Consider the following 18,021-nt stretch of genomic DNA (forward strand, 5'->3'; position numbering starts at 1 on the left):
ACCCTGATGATCTCTCCCCCCCAATTTATGTAACTGTTTGAGTTGTAGGCCTCGTTTGACACTGCATTAAGTGATCTCTGCTTGCCATACTACTTGCTGGCCCCCTGCCTTTCTATACAAACTACTTTCACGCTGTGTATGTTGATTGTATCTTTGCCTACTACATGTAAGTTACTCGCTCTCTTGTTGTAATGTGAAGCACAATAAACAAAGTTTAAAAAAAATAATAATAATTTTACTCCCTCCGCCTGCATATATATATATTACTGCTTTGGGAGTCCATCAAAGATAAGGTTAACGTTGGAGGACACAATCCATTCGAAGAACAAGTTACTTACCCATGGTAACGTTCTTTTGACTGGATGTTCCTCCAACATATTCCTTATCGCCCCTCCCATCCTTCCCCGCAGTAAAACTTTCCTTGTGGTTACAGTCTGCACTCCCTCAAGGGTAGTAACCGTCTCATCCTGGACAGTGCTTCGCTCTTAAAAAACAGAACTGAGCAACAGACGCTGCGTGCGCTACTTATACCCGTGATGACGTTGACATCAAGATGGAGGCCTCTGAGGAACATCGACTCGACAGTCATCGACGCGCAGCGCCCCTCTACTTGGACTTTTATTTTCCCAAAGCAGCAAGCTGGATATTAGGAAATATCAAAGATAAGGTATACGTGGGAGGAACATTGAGTCGAAAGAACTTTACCATGGGTAAGTAACTTGTTCTTCTGTTCCTTTAAGCAATTGTGTTATGGAGTTAATACTGTTAGAGATTAATGTACAGTGTCACCAATCTTTGATTTATTGGAATGAAACAAAAATGATGTGTCCATTGATTGATGTGAATAGTGTTGTATGAAACAGCAAAATTAAAATTCATTTGTATAATTAGTATTATGCAGATCTTCCAGATGAAGAACGAGCACAGAAGCTGGCTTCCTGCTCGCGACACAGATTCCGCTATATTCCTCCTAGCACGCCAGAAAACTTTTGGGAAGTCGGCTTTCCCACCACTCAGACTTGCTTAGAAAGAGGTAAGGCCACTGCATATTGCTTTCTTAATTGTTTAATCGATTCACAGATTGAGTAGGAGAAAGTGTTGCATTAATTAGCAATGTTTTTCCTTCAAAACAGAGATATTTCAGCAAAATCATAAGCCGTTGTCTATTACAAAAGCATGTGAATTTCAGTGTTTACTGGCCCATTGATTATGCAAGAGATGCTTCCTTGATAAAGGGGGTTGGCAGTTGAAAACTAGTTGAGAATGGGATCGTCAAAATCACTTCATTTTATCAGATTCTACCCAGCACCAGGGAAGGATACAATTAACTTATCTCTCTACAAAAGGAAATCTCTAGGACCTTGTATGGGCTTGAAGAAAGAAGGATCCTGCCTAAATTCATGCTTTAGAATCTGGGAGGATCAAGGTACACCTTTTTACACATTTACATCACTTCAGTCACAAAAAGCAGCAGATGATCACCAAGGCCTTCTTTCCCCCTTTGGGGCTTCATCTGACAAACAAAACCAGTGATGTGTTTCTGCCTAATGAGCATGGATTGCTGCAAGGGGTCAGAATTGTGAGGCGGACAAGTTTGCAAAGGTTTTACAAAAGATGCTTTTTTCTCCATTATGGTGACTGGCATGGATGCACATGCTCATGAATGTTCCCCGTCGTCAGGCTGGGAATCATTTGTAAAAGAAAAAACAGTTACACTTTTAGCTTGAAAACTGTATTTCTCCTCGAAACCAATCACTGTCCTCTGGGACATACTGCCCCCATCCAATGACAGTTCTCTCACTAAGCTCCACCCCTGGTGGCCATCTTCAGATTTTTACTGCACACTTCAGTGTTGGAAGTCCTCACATTGCTCTCTGAGCTATTTTTGTGCATTTTCGAGTTTTTTCCATAGAAAATGAACTAATTTTGACTTATCGTTTTTAACCGAAGGACAGCTACCGGCAGCAGGTCCCCCGCTGCCGGCGAAGATCCTCACCATGGATCGTCCATCAATGTTTCGAGAAAGCCCGGCCCTGGGCCTACTTCGCACCTTTCGAGCATGTCCGAGGAGGAGGAGGAGGAGGCAGGGGCCTCTTCAAACTCTGCGCGAAGTGTGGATTAAGGAACGTATTCATAGAAGATCGACATCATAAATGCCTATATTGCCTGTATCCGGACAACGATGATGAGGGATGCGAGATAAGAATGCCAAGAAAGATCGTTGCAGCAGGTTGGCAGCGTGGCTCAAATCGAGCAACGCCTCTGACTGGGCTTCCGGGCACACTCGTGCCTCACCAAGAACCGGCTGGTCCAAGGAGCTAACTCCCTCCAAGAGGAGGTCGAGATCCTTTGAGGATGCCCCACCCGGGGGGGTCCATGAGAAGGCCAAGCTCCGCAACACTGGTTCCGCTGATCTTCCCGATGACTACTAAACATACCACAAAGGAGGTGGAAACCTTGAGGGCGGTGAGCCTTCGTCTCCTGCGCGCAAGAGGCGGCGCGTCAGCCGGGACCCTACACCACTGGTTTCCTTACACCCCTCAACCGAGGGACCTGTCGCTAGATATTCGGATGACTCTAAACATACTAGTCACGCAGATCTAGCAGAAGCTGCCCCCCAACGCTGGGGGCTGCTCCATCACAGGACCCTCAGGGGCCTTCAAGGTTGAGCCCTCCTCATCGGAAGAGGAAGTCTAATGAGGCAGCTGGCCCTCGGCATCACCTGACCTCTCTGCCACCACCGCGATGTCGCAACCTGACTCCACCCGGAGCTCCGGCACTGCACACGGACACAGCTACTACGGCTACATGCACCGACGAGGAAGACGACTGTGTGCCAGCTGACTGGGAAACACTGCACACGGACAAACCCCATAGGGCCTTCTCACCAGATGAAGTTGGATCCTTTCATTCCATGATGTCCAGGGCCTCAAACCTTTTTCAGTTAGTGCCGGAGGAAACTAAGAAAGAAGGGTTCCTGATATATGGGAGGAGTGTTAGGGAGAATTCTCTGTTAAGGCTAATTTCCCAAACCTAGTGAGTCCCCCAGCAGCTTTGCTGGATTTTTGGGGTTTATTTTTTTCTCCTGCTAAGAGTGAGACTCTTTTTCTCCCACTCTTAGACATGATTTGAGATATCCTTTGACTTTGTAATGTGTTTTATGGGCTATGGGGTCTTTTACTCCATAGAGTTTCATGTGGTTTTGGTAAGTGTGTTACACAGCACCCTCAGTGCAGTAACACAGGGGTGTCATAGTGACCCCCAAACATAGATTCCATACCCTGGGACTGACTACTGTCTCCCAGGGCATGTAAAGTCACCATTGACTTTACTAGTCTTAAATTGTGAACAGAACCAGTACAAACCATCCTATGGTGGAAGTACTGGTAGGGGTAATTAGATTGCCCCTGGGTCTGTTTTTCGAGGGGGCACTGTGCAGTCCCCCATCGTCGAGTTTCTGGCTGGTGGCAGTGGTAACCACGCGAAATATTCCACCGGAATATTTCCTATGGGATTTTCCCATTCATTTTAAACGCACCACCTTTTTGGTGCAATGTTAAAGATACCGCCGGGTTATTTATTTAATATTTATTCCCCGGTTGGGTCATTTTGCCAGGACTCGGTTTTAAAATGGCGTTTGTGTTCGCCTCTGTAACTCCAACCCAAGTCGAGCCCTTTGTTCCACTTTTTGGCGGGCTACTGCACAGAAGCCTCCAAAAGTGGTGTCACTCTGTCTGGGTCTACAGGATGTGTGGGAGGGGGGTTTAGGCACCCTGGGCTGAGTTGCCTCGGCAACTCAAGTCGCACTCTTGTGTGATTAGCCCAGTGGTGAGCCGCCCGGCTCACCACTTAGCATGTTTGAGTGACAGCTAGGACTGATGAATGGGGGTTTTCTGCATAAAAGCAGGGCTTTGGGGACTGGAACTTCAGAAGTCGCCACAGGACCAAAGAATCCGAAGAGGGAAAAGCTGAGCCGACCTGCAACGACGACACCACCGGCGGAGCCCTGCTGAACCGTCTCACCACTTCCCAACGACAGAGAAGATCTTCATCCCGGAGAGTCTTCTTCCCCTGAACTGGTGGGGATAACCAGTTCGCCCTCCTTTTCGCCTTCCTGGATCGTCTCGTGGTCCAATCGCCCGTGCCAAGGACCCCGGCGGCCGGATAGCCACGCTTCACCACTACCGCAAATAAAAGGGTAGTACCTTTTAACCGGGAAACTCTGCCGCTGGTTTCTTCCCTGGCAGTACAACGACCTCCATCTTTCCTCCACGTCGAGATCTTCTCTTTCCCTGCACGAAGCACCGACTTGCACCCGCTGCCAGGAACAACTGCCCCCGCTGGAGCTTTCTCACCATTTCAGGTACTGTGTCCCGCCTGGTCTCCCTTGCAACAGACTGTTCAAGGTGTCCCGTAAATCCTTGACTTTCTATCCTGGGGTGACTTGGGACCTGCTAACTAACTTTTCCTTACTTGATCCAACCCTTTTCAAACTATCTGCAAAGACTCTTTAAAGTACTATTCAACTGTGTGATCTTGGACACATTCCGCCTTGCTCTCTCCAAGAGTGGGCCTGGCCTATGACTTTCTTGCTCCTCAGTAGACTGCCTTTTCTGACATGCTCTGGTTCTCTTAAAGTGTTGGTATTGTGCATTTTCCTAATTCTGCCTTTTCCCTCCCTTTTTAACTAACTTATTGGAGTGCCATTTTAGGTTAAGCGCTCACCTCTGTCTGAAAATAAATGGTGTTTTAACTAAGACTTGTTCAATAAGTAATTAGGGATGTATATATATTTCTGAGGCTTGTGGAATCTGCTTAGATCACATGCTGTGCATAGGCCGACATCTAGTGGAAGCTGCGGAGTATTACAGTTTGTTTTTCGAAAGTCGAAAATGGGCGTCGACACAGGCGTGCCAGTAACACTATCCCTAGTGTGACGTCCACTGTACCCAAGATCCCTCACGCGTGTAGGATCCTCAGATTGTTTTTTTCCGCCATACTGGTCGGAAGCATCTTGCGGAGTTCCCTGGCCTTAGCCATATTTTTGCTGTTATTATAATTATAATTCTTATTCATTCCCTTCCCCACCCCAACGTCGACCCTCAACCTCGACGACGGCTGGAGAAGTCATCGACCGTCGACTGCTGCACGACGGATCTGGGCCTCGGAAGGCCGCTGGCCTCGGCCCGGGCCTAGTAGGCCGCTGGCCTCGGCCCTTACAAGTAGGGAGAGTGGGGGGTGGTACATACTCTTCACTCTTGATATATAGTTACATTTTATATATTCCTACACTTAGCAGCCCGCTGCCTTAAGGTGCGTATGGAGGGTACCCCTTTTCAATTCTGCCCCAAGTGCAATCGCAAATACCCTTGGGTCGACAGGCACGCCACGTGCAATCTCTGCTTGCCGAGGGATCACCCCGAAGCGAACTGCAGAGCGTGTAGTAGGTTTTAACCTAAGACACTTAAGGACCGTTCGACAAAGCGTTGGGCCCACCACGCCAGGCAGGAGGCCATGGCAGCGGAGGGCGCCTTCAGCGATGGCAGCGACGCCGTACTTTCGGACGGCGAGGGCATTATGGCGTCGAAAGACAGCCGACGAGCCCAGGTCCCCGACCTCGGAAGGTCGTCCGGCAGGGCGGCTATGGGGAAGACCCCCGGCGACGCAAGCGCTACACACCTAACACACACTAAACACACTAAGACCAACCGGACCTCGACGACGTCGACTTCCCGGAAAGAGGCACAAAAAGAACGGTCCGACTCGGTGTCCTCTGGGCGCTCTCGATCGAGATCGCCTCACGACGCAAGGCAATCATCCACTCTTGCCAAGAGTGCCTCACTACACACATTAACGGAAGTTCGATCGTCGGGAGACGAAGACGACTTCCACCCCCAGGCCGCGCTCCAAGATACCGAGACCGCGGTTAACACCAGTGAGGCCCCACGCCCAAAGCACACAGATACCTCTCCAGACCCTCGGCGCCAGGCGTCGAAAGTCTCTGGGGCCTCCAAGGGACAGGGAAAACATCTTTCCACGCACGGGGAGGGGGGGAAACAGCGGAAAGCACAGCCTTCCACCCCTGTAAAGCCATCCTCTCACCCTAGGCAGACAAGCAAACACAAGTCTACCCTTGAAAAGTCCCATAAATCACCACCTGCTAAAGTAATACCCTGTTCCAGGGAATGGTCCAGTGAAGACATAGACAGGGTTATGTCTAGGATGTCTTCCTTGGCTGATTTTTATGATAAGAACCCAGAACACTTTCTTTCATATAACCCTCAAGGGGCCACACCCTCAGGCTCCTCCGATCCTATCCCGCTAAGTAAAAAGCCCCGGTTCGAAAGACCTGAACCCTTCGAGGTTCAGCCTTACTCCACTCCATATTCTACTCCACTCCCCAGTTACCAGGGACAAGTTTTCCCTGAAGAGGACCAGGAGTTTGAAATTATGGAAGAACAAACCGGGACAGATTACTATGCAGAGGATGAGGACCTGGAGGAGGGAGAAGATGAGCAGGAAATTTACAGAGTAGATTCCCCAGTACAAAGCGAAGCCCCAGTTACTGACTCTCCAGTTGATAACCAGCCCCTCCTTAACGAGGTTCTCGCTCGAGCAGCGGAACACTTCCACATCGACACCCACGGTGTACAGGAGGAAAGGGACTTCGCGGAGGAGTTTGTAGGAGAGAGAAGACCGGTCGCTCAGACCATCCCTATCCTCAAATCCATCCAACGAAGAATAGATCCTTCCCTGGTGAATCCGAACCTCACCAGAGCTGTCAACCCCAGAATTGAAAAGATTTTCCGGGCAGCCCAGTCTGACCCTCTGTATATAAGGGGACATCTTAAACCAGATTCCCTAGTGGTTACCAACACTAGAAAAAGGGCTGGCACGCCCTTATCTTCATCAGAAGCTCCTCCCGACAAGGAGAGCAAAAAACTTTACGGGTTTGGCAGGAAGGTAGCCTCAACGTCCGCCTACCAGGCAAGGATTGCGAATTCCACCACCCTGTTGGCTAGTTACAATTGCCATCAATGGGAAGAAGTCGCGGCGCTCATTGCCTCTGCTCCAGAACCGTTAAAGGGCCAGCTGGCTCGGATCTCGGCAGAGGGGAGAGCCGTGTCTGGTTGCATTTTAAAAGCAACTTTCGACGCCGCTGACAACGCAGGGAGATTGATAGCAGAAGGTACTGTTATCAAAAGACATGCGTGGTTACGGCAGTCGGGATTCAAGACAGAAACCCAGGCTTCTTTAATAGACAAGCCAGTGGAACCCGACCTATTGTTTGGGAAAGCGGTCGAAGACGCACTTAAAAATGCCAAAGATGAATATGAGACTCTCGAATCCCTTGGCCAGCTTACCAACAAACCCCCTAACCAGAGGGGGAACAGTAATTTTCGTCGCCCACGCGGCCAAAATTCACAAAGAGGCAACTATGCCCAGGGACAGGGTACACAATGGAATAACAACCAGCAGTCTACCCAGAGTTACGGCAGGGGTAACAAGAGAGGTCGTGGAAGAGGCAGAGGCAGCCCCAACAAGGGAGGTGGCACGCCTCCACCAAAACAGTGACGCTCAGTTCAGGGTCCCTTGCCACGCAACCCCAGTAGGTGGACGCATTTCCACCTTCACCCAGGCTTAGGAAGGGATCACCTCAGACAGATGGGTGCTGTCAACAGTATCCGCAGGATATTGTATAGAACTACTGCAGCGTCCCCGGAACCATCCTCCACGACAAAGAGTGCACTCCCTAGAGCATCAAAGGATCCTCCTCGAGGAGATCGCCATTCTGCTAGAAAAGGACGCGATAGAACTCGTCCCAGGACACCAGGTAAACAAGGGTATCTATTCAACTTACTTCCTTGTGCCAAAGAAAGATTTGACAATGCGCCCAGTATTGGACTTACGGCCTGCCAACAAGTATGTCAAGCCCCAAAAATTCCGTATGACCACGCTACAAGAGGTAATCCCCCTCCTAAAAAAGGGGGATTACATGGCAACCTTGGATATGAAAGATGCTTATTTTCATATTTCCATGCTCCCAGCGCACAGAAAGTACTTGCGCTTCAAGGTAGACAGTCGCCACTACCAATTCAAGGTACTGCCCTTCGGGATAGCTTCAGCACCAAGGGTATTCACCAAGGTACTGGCGGTGGCGGCTGCACACCTACGCAGGGAAGCAATCCAGGTGTACCCTTATCTGGACGACTGGCTCATAACGGGGGAAACCCCAGGAATTTGCAGGTCAAACATTCAGAGGACTATCGACCTCCTCCACGAATTAGGCTTCTCCATCAACGAGAAAAAGTCAAGTCTGGTGCCAAGCACCTCAAAACAGTTTCTAGGAGCTATCCTAGATACTCAGAAAGGATTGACCTTCCCTTCGGAAGAGAGAATTCGGAATATACTTCTGCAAATTCCGCATTATCAGTCAGGTCAACAGATAACAGTACGCAAAGCTATGCGGTTACTGGGCATGATGGCGTCATGCATTTACCTGGTCCCCCACGCGCGTCTGCGCATGCGTCCCATGCAGGAATGGTTGGCGAAACAGTGGTCTCAGGCAAGTGGTCATTGGGACGATCTAGTGGTCGTTTCGCCAACACTCGTACAGAGCCTACACTGGTGGACAAGAGAGAATCTCGCAAAGGGGAAACCCTTTTACGATCCCGAAGTACAAGCCGTGGTGACTACAGATGCATGCCTGACTGGGTGGGGAGCTCACCATCTCCACCACACAGCTCAGGGTCTCTGGTCTCACTCAGTAGCCAAGAACCACATCAATCTGCTAGAGCTTCTGGCAGTATTCCGAGCGCTAAAGGCGTTCGAGCCCCATCTACTGAACTTGTCGGTGCAGGTCAGGACGGACAGCACGACAGCCATGTTCTATCTGAACAAGCAAGGGGGGACTCGTTCGCCAAATCTGTCCAAGCTTGCCCAGAAAATATGGATATGGGCACTCAGACGGAACATCTTCCTGTCATCGCAACATGTTCCAGGGGAGCTCAATTCCCTAGCGGATACTCTAAGCAGAGACTCCCTCCCAAAAGAACACGAATGGGTCCTTCACAGAGACGTAGTAGAAGATCTCTTCTCTCAGTGGGGTTTCCCCACTATAGACCTATTCGCCACAAGCGAAAACAAACAATGCCCAGGATTTGCATCCAGGTTCCCCCAGCCAGACTCCCAAGGGAATGCCCTGTGGATAAACTGGTCAGGGATGTTTGCGTACGCTTTTCCACCAACTCCTCTCATCAGGAAGGTGGTGTACAAGATGAACAAGGAATCGATGACGCTCATCCTAGTTGCTCCCATGTGGGCGAGACAACCATGGTTTCCACACCTACGCAGGATGGCGGTGTGCGAACCCATCAGACTCCCAGCCTGGTACAACCTACTGTCCCAGCAACAGGGTCAAACAGTGCATCAGAAACCCAACTCTATGAACCTAGCAGCATGGCTCCTGAAGTCATAGAGTTTGGACATCTCAAATTACCACAGAGGTGTATGGACATTCTAAAAGAGTCCAGGAAACCAAATACAAGGCACTGTTACTTTGATAAGTGGAAAAGATTCGTTATCTGGTGCCAGAATAAACAAATCAACCCGGTTGATTGCACTCCTTCCAACGTTGTAACATACATGCTCCACCTGCTGGATGCAGGGTTGGTTTTCAACTCGCTGAAAGTACACCTGGCAGCCCTCTCGGCTTACACCACATCCCATAACAAGGTCTCGTGGTGGAAAGTACCAGTGGTTAAAGCCTTCATGGAAGGAGTAAAGAGACTTCACCCTCCTATTTCGAACCCACCGCCAGGATGGGACCTCAACGTGGTGCTAGCTAAGCTCATGGGACCCCCATTCGAACCCATGCATAAAAGTAGTCTCAAACACCTGACTTATAAAACGGCCTTCTTAGTAGCCATTACCTCCATAAGAAGGGTCAGTGAAATTCAGGCTCTGTCAGTGCAGGATCCTTTCTTTACTATCCACAAGGACAAACTGGTTTTACGCACACACCCTAGGTTCTCACCTAAATTCATATCCAAGTTCCATGTAAACCAGTCCATCGAGCTTCCGGCTTTCTTCCAAAACCCGCAAAGCTCGGCTGAGGTGAAACTACACACCCTAGATGTGCGTAGGGCGGTCCTATACTATGTAAATAAAACCAGACCGCTAAGGAAAACAGATCAACTGTTTGTCTCCGTAGCTACAGGCAGAGAGCGGGATCGCGTCTCTAAGGGCGCTATCTCGAAGTGGATTATCAACTGTATACAGCTGTGTTACTCTCTTTCTGAAAAGACTCTGCCTTTTACACCAAGGGCCCACTCTACTAGAGGCATTGGTGCCACTCTGGCTTTCATGGCAAATGTTCCCCTCGACACCATTTGCAAAGCGGCTACTTGGAGCTCTATTCACACTTTTACTCAGCATTACTGCATTGACACTCATTCCAAGACAGATACACAAGTGGGACAAGCGGTTCTAAGACACCTGTTTGCTCATGACCCTTCTCACATCCCACCTCCTTCTTCTGGTACTGCTCGCTAATCTATGCACAGCATGTGATCTAAGCAGATTCCACAAGCCTCAGAAGGGATACATTACTCACCGTAATCGTATTTCTGATGCTTGTATCTGCTTAGATTCACATGCGACCCACCCTTCCTCCCCTCCGAGAGAAGGCGCATGATTGCTTGTAGTCTTACCTTTCTGTCTATCTGCTTGGATTATCTGTACTCACGCTACTCCTCATGCTTCCTCATGTCAGAAAAAATACAATCTGAGGATCCTACACGCGTGAGGGATCTTGGGTACAGTGGACGTCACACTAGGGATAGTATTACTGGCACGCCTGTGTCGACGCCCATTTTCGACTTTCGAAAAACAAACTGTAATACTCCGCAGCTTCCACTAGATGTCGGCCTATGCATAGCATGTGAATCTAAGCAGATACAAGCATCAGAAATACGATTACGGTGAGTAATGTATCCCATATTAATAGTGACTGTGTTTGACCTTGCTTGTCATATTAGTGTTAGTGTATATTACAAAGTGTGTTTTTAAATAAATAATTATATACTATTATACCCAAGCTCTGGTCAGTGTTTGCTTGTGCTACTGTATTTTAGTACCTATACTGTCTAACTCTTCTTGAGAGAAGTCTGACTGCTCAGCCACAGCTACCAGGTAAATCTGGGTGGTACAGACTGCTACCAATTGGGTTTACTGCCAACACCTGTAGTCCTAAGCCTTTTGCAGTGGTCCCTAAGGGAACTGCACAGGTTTCTGCCTAACACTGGTGTGCAGCGGTGGGATCTGTATTGAGTATACATTTTAGTGTGCTTATAGATACCTTAGTGCAACTAATCACAAAGCTTAGCACTAAAAAGTTTTTTTTCTAACCTGTCAACTATGGAAACTTATAGTCAAGAGTCCCTTGCTACAAAAACTGCTGGTTTTCTCTGTAAGCATAAGAATCTCCTGACTAAAGGCAAGAAAATGGAGCTAATAGGTTTTTAGCAAACCAAAGTCTTTATGGTGGTTCAGAGGAACCTACCACTCCAGCAAATGTAGATAACAGTAATGAGATTTATATTGATCCTAGTATTGATAATCTTGAGTCAGAACCAGAAGAGGAGGGTGAGGATGATGTCGTTGTCCCCCCTAGGCCTCTATCTGCTCTGCCAGCTGTACCTAGTGGACCTTTGCCAGGTCCCACAATTAGTCCTCAATGTCTTGAACTAGAGAAAATGAAACTTGAATTGGAGTTTAAGAGACTTAATGCTCAAACAGAACAAATGCACCAAGAACTAAGGCTCAGAGAAATGGAGCTCAAGCATGAGCTAGAGATGAGGAAATTGTCTGTTGAAAATGCTTCTCTCTCCGGATCCTCTAGGAGTTCCAGTCCCAAAAGACCACGGATGCCTAAAGAGCTTGTGGGTATGTATGAGCCTAAGTTGGATGTGTTGGATTGGTTGAGTTTGTTTGAGTATAATCATGGACTCCAGAACATCACAGGAAATGAGTTACTTTCCTGGTTGTTCTCTAGGCTCCCCCCTGTTGCAACTGATGTGGTAATGGAGTTGGATAGAAAGGATTATGAATGTGTGAAGCTAGCTTTAATAGCTAGATTTGGGAAGACCCCTTCCCAGTACCTTAAGAGGTTTAGGACCCTCAAAAACAATGATGGTACCCCTTGGGCTACCTGGGGTGAGTGAAAGTTTGAAAAACTTAGAGGGGTGGATTAAGGGTTACAAGGTGAGCACTTATGAGGGAATGAGAAATCTTGTAATGTTGGAGTCAATTTATGATGCCTGCTCTCCTGAGCTCAGACAGCACTTGGCAGATTCAAAGGAATTAGATTCCAGGAAGCTAGCTAAGGCTGCTGACTTGTGGGTTGCCAACAGGGCTACTCACAAGGATTCAGGGGTCGCTGTCATGATGCCTACCCCCGGAGCATCAGGCCAGGCCCAGCACCCCCGGAAGCAGGCATCATGCCCTCGGGTAAAAGCCCAGCGGCCCCTTATAGGGGCTCTTTGGACTCAGTCCTGGCGCCTTTGGCGCCAGGCTCATGTTGGACATCAGTCCTGGCGCCATAGGCGCCAGGCTCATAAAGGGAGGTGTTTTGTGCACTTACCTGATGCAGACCATGCTGCACGCTTCAGGCCTCCCTGAGACCTGAAAGGGACTATTTTTTCATAGGGACTATTTTTTAACTCGGGCGTGGCCAGGGAAGGATACATACCTAGTTGGGGAAGGATACATACCTGGGACTTCTTTGGAGGCTATTTAAGCCACGCCCAGACAGCAGCTCATGCTTCGCGTTGTTCTGCTTCCTGCAGCTTAGCGCTCACCGTGTCTGCTCCTGCTCCTGGACTACAGCCACGCCCGTCTTGAACCTGGAAGACCTGCAAGGAAGGAAGAGAAGAGAAAGGTGAAAACCAAGGATTATTTCAAGCTTCTTACCTGCATCCGGAATCTTCTCGCCAGCATCCCTGAAGGAAGACTTCAATTTAAAAGCATCGCGTTGCTCGCTGCAGCGCCACGCTTCACTCACCTGTCCTGTCCTCGAGACATCTCCCGGCTCCATCGCGGCTGTCAGCATCGGACGCCACATCTCTGCACCTAGGGGAGAGAGGAAGAAACAAAAGGTGAGCAGAAGGACACACAGAAGGAAAGCCTGATTAACAGCCATAACACTTACCGGCTTTTCTTCCACATTTCGGGTTGGTGCCGCCCCGTTGGCAGGTACCGTACCCCGGCCCCTATGGGGAAAGGACTAGAGACATTTCAGAGGAATGATAAGGACATCTAGAGGGATCGCCCTCATTACTACTCACCTCGGCAGGTTAACCCCTCGACGCATCACCTTCATTCTGCACCTGAAATAAAGGACAGATCACAGGTGAGAAAGACAGCATAAAGGGGGCCTCACTTGAACTTTGAACTTTCATACTTACGGCGCATCGCTCAGGAAAGTCAAGTGGATTTTGCCAGCGCCATTCTGAAAATCAGTGAAGTAACTGGACGAACGCGCGCCCCTGCACCAGAAGCAGGATGGAGAGTTCAACCTTCCAAACCATAAGGTGAGCTTAAACCGGGTTTGGAGGAATAGAGAGGAACGGAGGGGGGAAGGGGGGAGCTAGCACACCATTCTGCAGACTGTTAATCCCCTTTCTCATCTGCAGAAGGATATTCCTACGGGCCAAGGAAGCACGATTTGGAGGTCCTGTCCAATCGGTGTTCCGGGTCCTGCGCATCACGCTAGAAGAGGCCGCAGTAATCCAGACTAGATCAGCGCCCCCGTGGGAACCAGGTGGGCGTTACAGAACGCGAAGCCTCCCTACAAATTCCCACCCAGGTGCTATAGAAACTTCTGAGACTGACCAACTGGCCCAACTACTGGGGGAATTACGGGCCGAGGTACACGCCGCTCGTCAAGAGACTAATGCCCTCAGAAGAGAAGTGATTGTAACAAGGGAAAGGACTGATGACCTGGCTAGACAGCTTTTGCAAGGTCAAGCTGTACAAACTCCTTTACCCGGTTCCGGGGGGAACCCCACTCCTGTGGTTTCCAGTAACCCTGTGCTGATTAATCTACCTGCAAACATGCCGCTGGCCCCACCCGAACGCTTTGCTGGGGACCCCAAACGATTCGCCGTATTCATGAATCAGTGTCGTTTGCACTTCCTATGCAAACCCGGGGCCTTCCCTAATGATCAGACCAAGGTAGCCTTTGTGTTGTCATATCTCAGCGGCTGTGCTGCCGATTGGTCAGTCCCACTGGTAACTCAAGATGACCCGATTCTTCGTGATTTTCAAGGATTTCAAACAAGCATGGAAAGGTTATTTGCTCGACATTCCCAGGGACAGGCTCTGGATGACGAACTTCTATCTCTGCGACAGGGCAATCAAGACCTTCTATCCTACATTGCAACCTTCAATAGACTAATTGTGGAAACTGGTTGGCCAGAGGATAAAAGAATCACGTTATTCTATCGACGTCTACGCTGAGAACTTAAAGATGTCCTGGCACAAGTTGTAAATCCGCCCCAAGAATGCACTGAATATATAGACTTAGTGGTCCAGTTGGATCACAGGCTGTAAAACAGAAAAGCAGATTGGTCCAAGTTTGAAACCCGGGTGTGGGCCAAAACCCACGCTAACCCCAAGGGGGCTGATACCTCAGAGCCTATGCAAATCGGAGGAGTTAAAGGGCCCCTAACTCAAAAAGAACGGGAAAGAAGACAGATGCAATTATGCCTTTATTGTGGGTCCTCAGGACACTTTCTACGAGATTGTCCGGTTAAGCCGCCCAAGAAGGTGGTAGGAGCCGCTGATAAAATCCATGGAAACTCTGTATCGTGAAACGCCCACGCCCGGCAAGCGTAGGGGTCCGCTTGCCGAGCTTCAAAACTAACTCTCAGACCTCGCATTTCATTGTGCCAATGGTCCTCATAGATCCGGAACAGCCAAAACGGTTGCATGCTATAAAGGCATACATCGATAGCGGGGCTATAGGAAACTATGTGGATCGAGAATTGGTCTCTAGGATAAACCTCCCTCTGCGTCCTAAAACCAGCAAAGATGTCATCACCACTGTAGATGGAACCGAAATTGCCTCTGGACCGGTAACACATTCCACAGCTGAGGTGACACTTGTAGGTCCGGATGGCCATCGGGAGGCAGTTGTGTTTGATGTGATCAAGGCTCCACAGTTTCAGCTTATTCTCGGAGTCCCTTGGTTAGAGACACATAATCCTCGAATTGATTGGCGAGCGAAGAGAATAACCTTCCCGGATTGTGCACAAACCTGCTTCCCAGAAAATCCAAAGATTAATCTAGCATCAGTAACCTCTGTCCCCGTGCAACTACCTCCCAGAGTACCAAGACTTTCAGGACGTCTTCCAAAAGGAACAGGCCAACATGTTACCTCCCCACAGATCGTACGATTGCCAAATCGATCTGGTGCCGGGTGCACAACCCCCTTGTAGCAGGATTTATGCCCTTACTGAACCTGAGAATCTGCATTTGAGACAATATTTAGATCAATACCTCGCCAATGGTTTCATTCGCCCGTCAAAGTCCCCGGCATCTTCAGCTTTGTTCTTCGTGCCTAAAAAAGAGGGCGACCTTAGGACTTGTATCGATTACCGCGCATTGAACCAGATAACTGTTAAAAATCGTTACCCTCTGCCTCTGATCCCTGAACTCCTTGACCAGGTGAAGGACGCTTGCGTATACACCAAATTAGATCTCCGGGGGGCTTATCATCTGGTACGAGTAAAAGAAGGCGACGAATGGAAAACGGCCTTCCGTACAAAATATGGACTATTCGAATACCAGGTGATGCCTTTCGGGTTGTGCAACGCGCATGCTGCCTTCCAATTCTTCATGAATGATGTCCTTCGGGAACTCATCGATGTCTGTGTTATCGTGTATATCAATGACATTCTTGTGTACTCCTCTTCGGAATCTGATCACAGAAAACATGTCAGGGCCGTCCTAGAGAAACTGCGCCAGCACAAGCTGTTTGCCAAGCTGGAAAAATGTGTTTTCCATACCACCGAGGTTGAGTTTCTCGGATTCATCCTGACACCTAAAGGGGTCCGAATGGATTCACGGAAAGTGGATGCCATCCTCAAATGGCCATCACCTAGTTCAGTGAAAGGTGTCCAAAGCATGCTTGGTTTTGCCAACTTTTATCGCAGGTTTATCCCAGAGTTTTCACGTGTGGTGCAACCTATCACTGCACTCTTGCGAAAAAATAAACGTTTTGAATGGACCGAGGAAGCCGAACAGGCCTTTCAGGAGTTGAAAGCTAAGTTCACGTCCGCACCTATTTTGAAGCACCCGCGTCCTGATCTCCCATATATAGTCGAAACCGACGCGTCCAGCTTAACCATGGGAGCTGTCCTGTCTCAGAGAGACCCTGAAACCAACCAACTGCACCCCGTAGCATCTTGGTCCAGAAAGTTCTCACCGCCGGAGATAAATTATGCGATTACCGATAAGGAACTATTAGCCATTAAGTCCGCCTTTAAGGCTTGGCGGCATTATCTCCTCGGCGCCCGGCATACCATCACCGTGATCACTGATCACTGAAATTTACAATATTTAAATACTGCCAAGGCCCAATCGTCTCGACAGCTCTGATGGGCTTTGTTCTTTGCTGAGTTCGATTTTGTAATCACCTACCGCCCCGGTTCTAAGAATGGTAAGGCAGACGCTCTATCCCGAATTGGAATGGAAGAAATAGACACAAACTCAGAACCTGTGCCGATAATTCCCAAACAAAGAATTTTGGGAATAACCACTTTACAAACCCTTGAAGACACCCCTCGACGCATCGCCTTCATTCTGCACCTGAAATAAAGGACAGATCACAGGTGAGAAAGACAGCATAAAGGGGGCCTCACTTGAACTTTGAACTTTCATACTTACGGCGCATCGCTCAGGAAAGTCAAGTGGATTTTGCCAGCGCCATTCTGAAAACCAGTGAAGTAACTGGACGAATGCGCGCCCCTGCACCAGAAGCAGGATGGAGAGTTCAACCTTCCAAACCATAAGGTGAGCTTAAACCGGGTTTGGAGGAATAGAGAGGAACGTAGGGGGGAAGGGGGGAGCTAGCACACCATTCTGCAGACTGTTAATCCCCTTTCTCATCTGCAGAAGGATATTCCTACGGGCCAAGGAAGCACGATTTGGAGGTCCTGTCCAATCAGTGTTCCGGGTCCTGCGCATCACGCTAGAAGAGGCCGCAGTAATCCAGACAAGATCAGCGCCCCCGTGGGAACCAGGTGGGCGTTAGAGTCACTCAGAAAACGGATGAGGGAAAGCAGCCACCAAAAGGGAACCAAGAGATTTCTAATACCTCCCAAACCAAAGAGGGCCCCAAACAACAAAATAACCAGAGTAAGTCCCAGGGTAAACCACAACAGGCTAGTGTACCTTCTGGTCAACAACCAGAAGGAGGTCAGAACAAGCCACCCTTTCAGAGAGCATTTGGAGTATGCTATGTCTGTAAGGCAACTGACCATATCAAAGTAGATCCCAGATATAAGGGTAAACCTGCAGGGATCAGCACAGTCTCCTTAGCCTTCACTCCTGAGGAGGAAGTCCAAATGGCTAGTGCTCACTTTGAAGTCTTTGCTGAGGAAACTTTGGGTCTTCAAGCAAGTTTAACAGTAGAGTCCATGGATCTGGTTAGTGATCAGAATAGGAGTGTGTACAACTCCATACCAGAAAACTCAAGTTTATTATGTGGACAGTGTTCTTGTCAATGGCCAGGATACTCCTGCCAGGCGAGACTCTGGGGCCAGCAGAACAATAGTGGATGAAAGCTTTTTCAGGCCCGAGGATGTTGCTAAGGCACCCAAAGGTCCCACTAGGATGTCTGGAGGCCCTGTCCAAATGGTTCCAATTCTACCAGCCCTCATTCAGTGTAATAACATGACAGTGATGATTCCTGTCCGTGTTCAGACTGAGGTGCCTGGGGGAGTCCTGTTGTGGAGT

General features: G+C 48.9%; 1 protein-coding gene across 3 annotated transcripts in view; it reads left to right on the top strand.

Annotated features, from left to right (window-relative positions):
• The window catches only part of RBBP8 (RB binding protein 8, endonuclease), a 2,310,314-nt gene that overhangs the window by 2,222,897 nt on the left and 69,396 nt on the right, over window positions 1-18,021 (top strand). For all 3 annotated transcript variants that reach the window (XM_069620894.1, XM_069620893.1, XM_069620895.1), the window contains exon 18: window positions 892-1,033. In XM_069620894.1, coding sequence (XP_069476995.1) covers window positions 892-1,033 — 142 coding nt within the window. The remainder of the gene's footprint in view (window positions 1-891; window positions 1,034-18,021) is intronic.

The sequence above is a fragment of the Ambystoma mexicanum genome, chromosome 5q (genome assembly GCF_040938575.1).
Source record: "Ambystoma mexicanum isolate Mex_15411 chromosome 5q, UKY_AmexF1_1, whole genome shotgun sequence".
NCBI lineage: Eukaryota > Metazoa > Chordata > Amphibia > Caudata > Ambystomatidae > Ambystoma > Ambystoma mexicanum.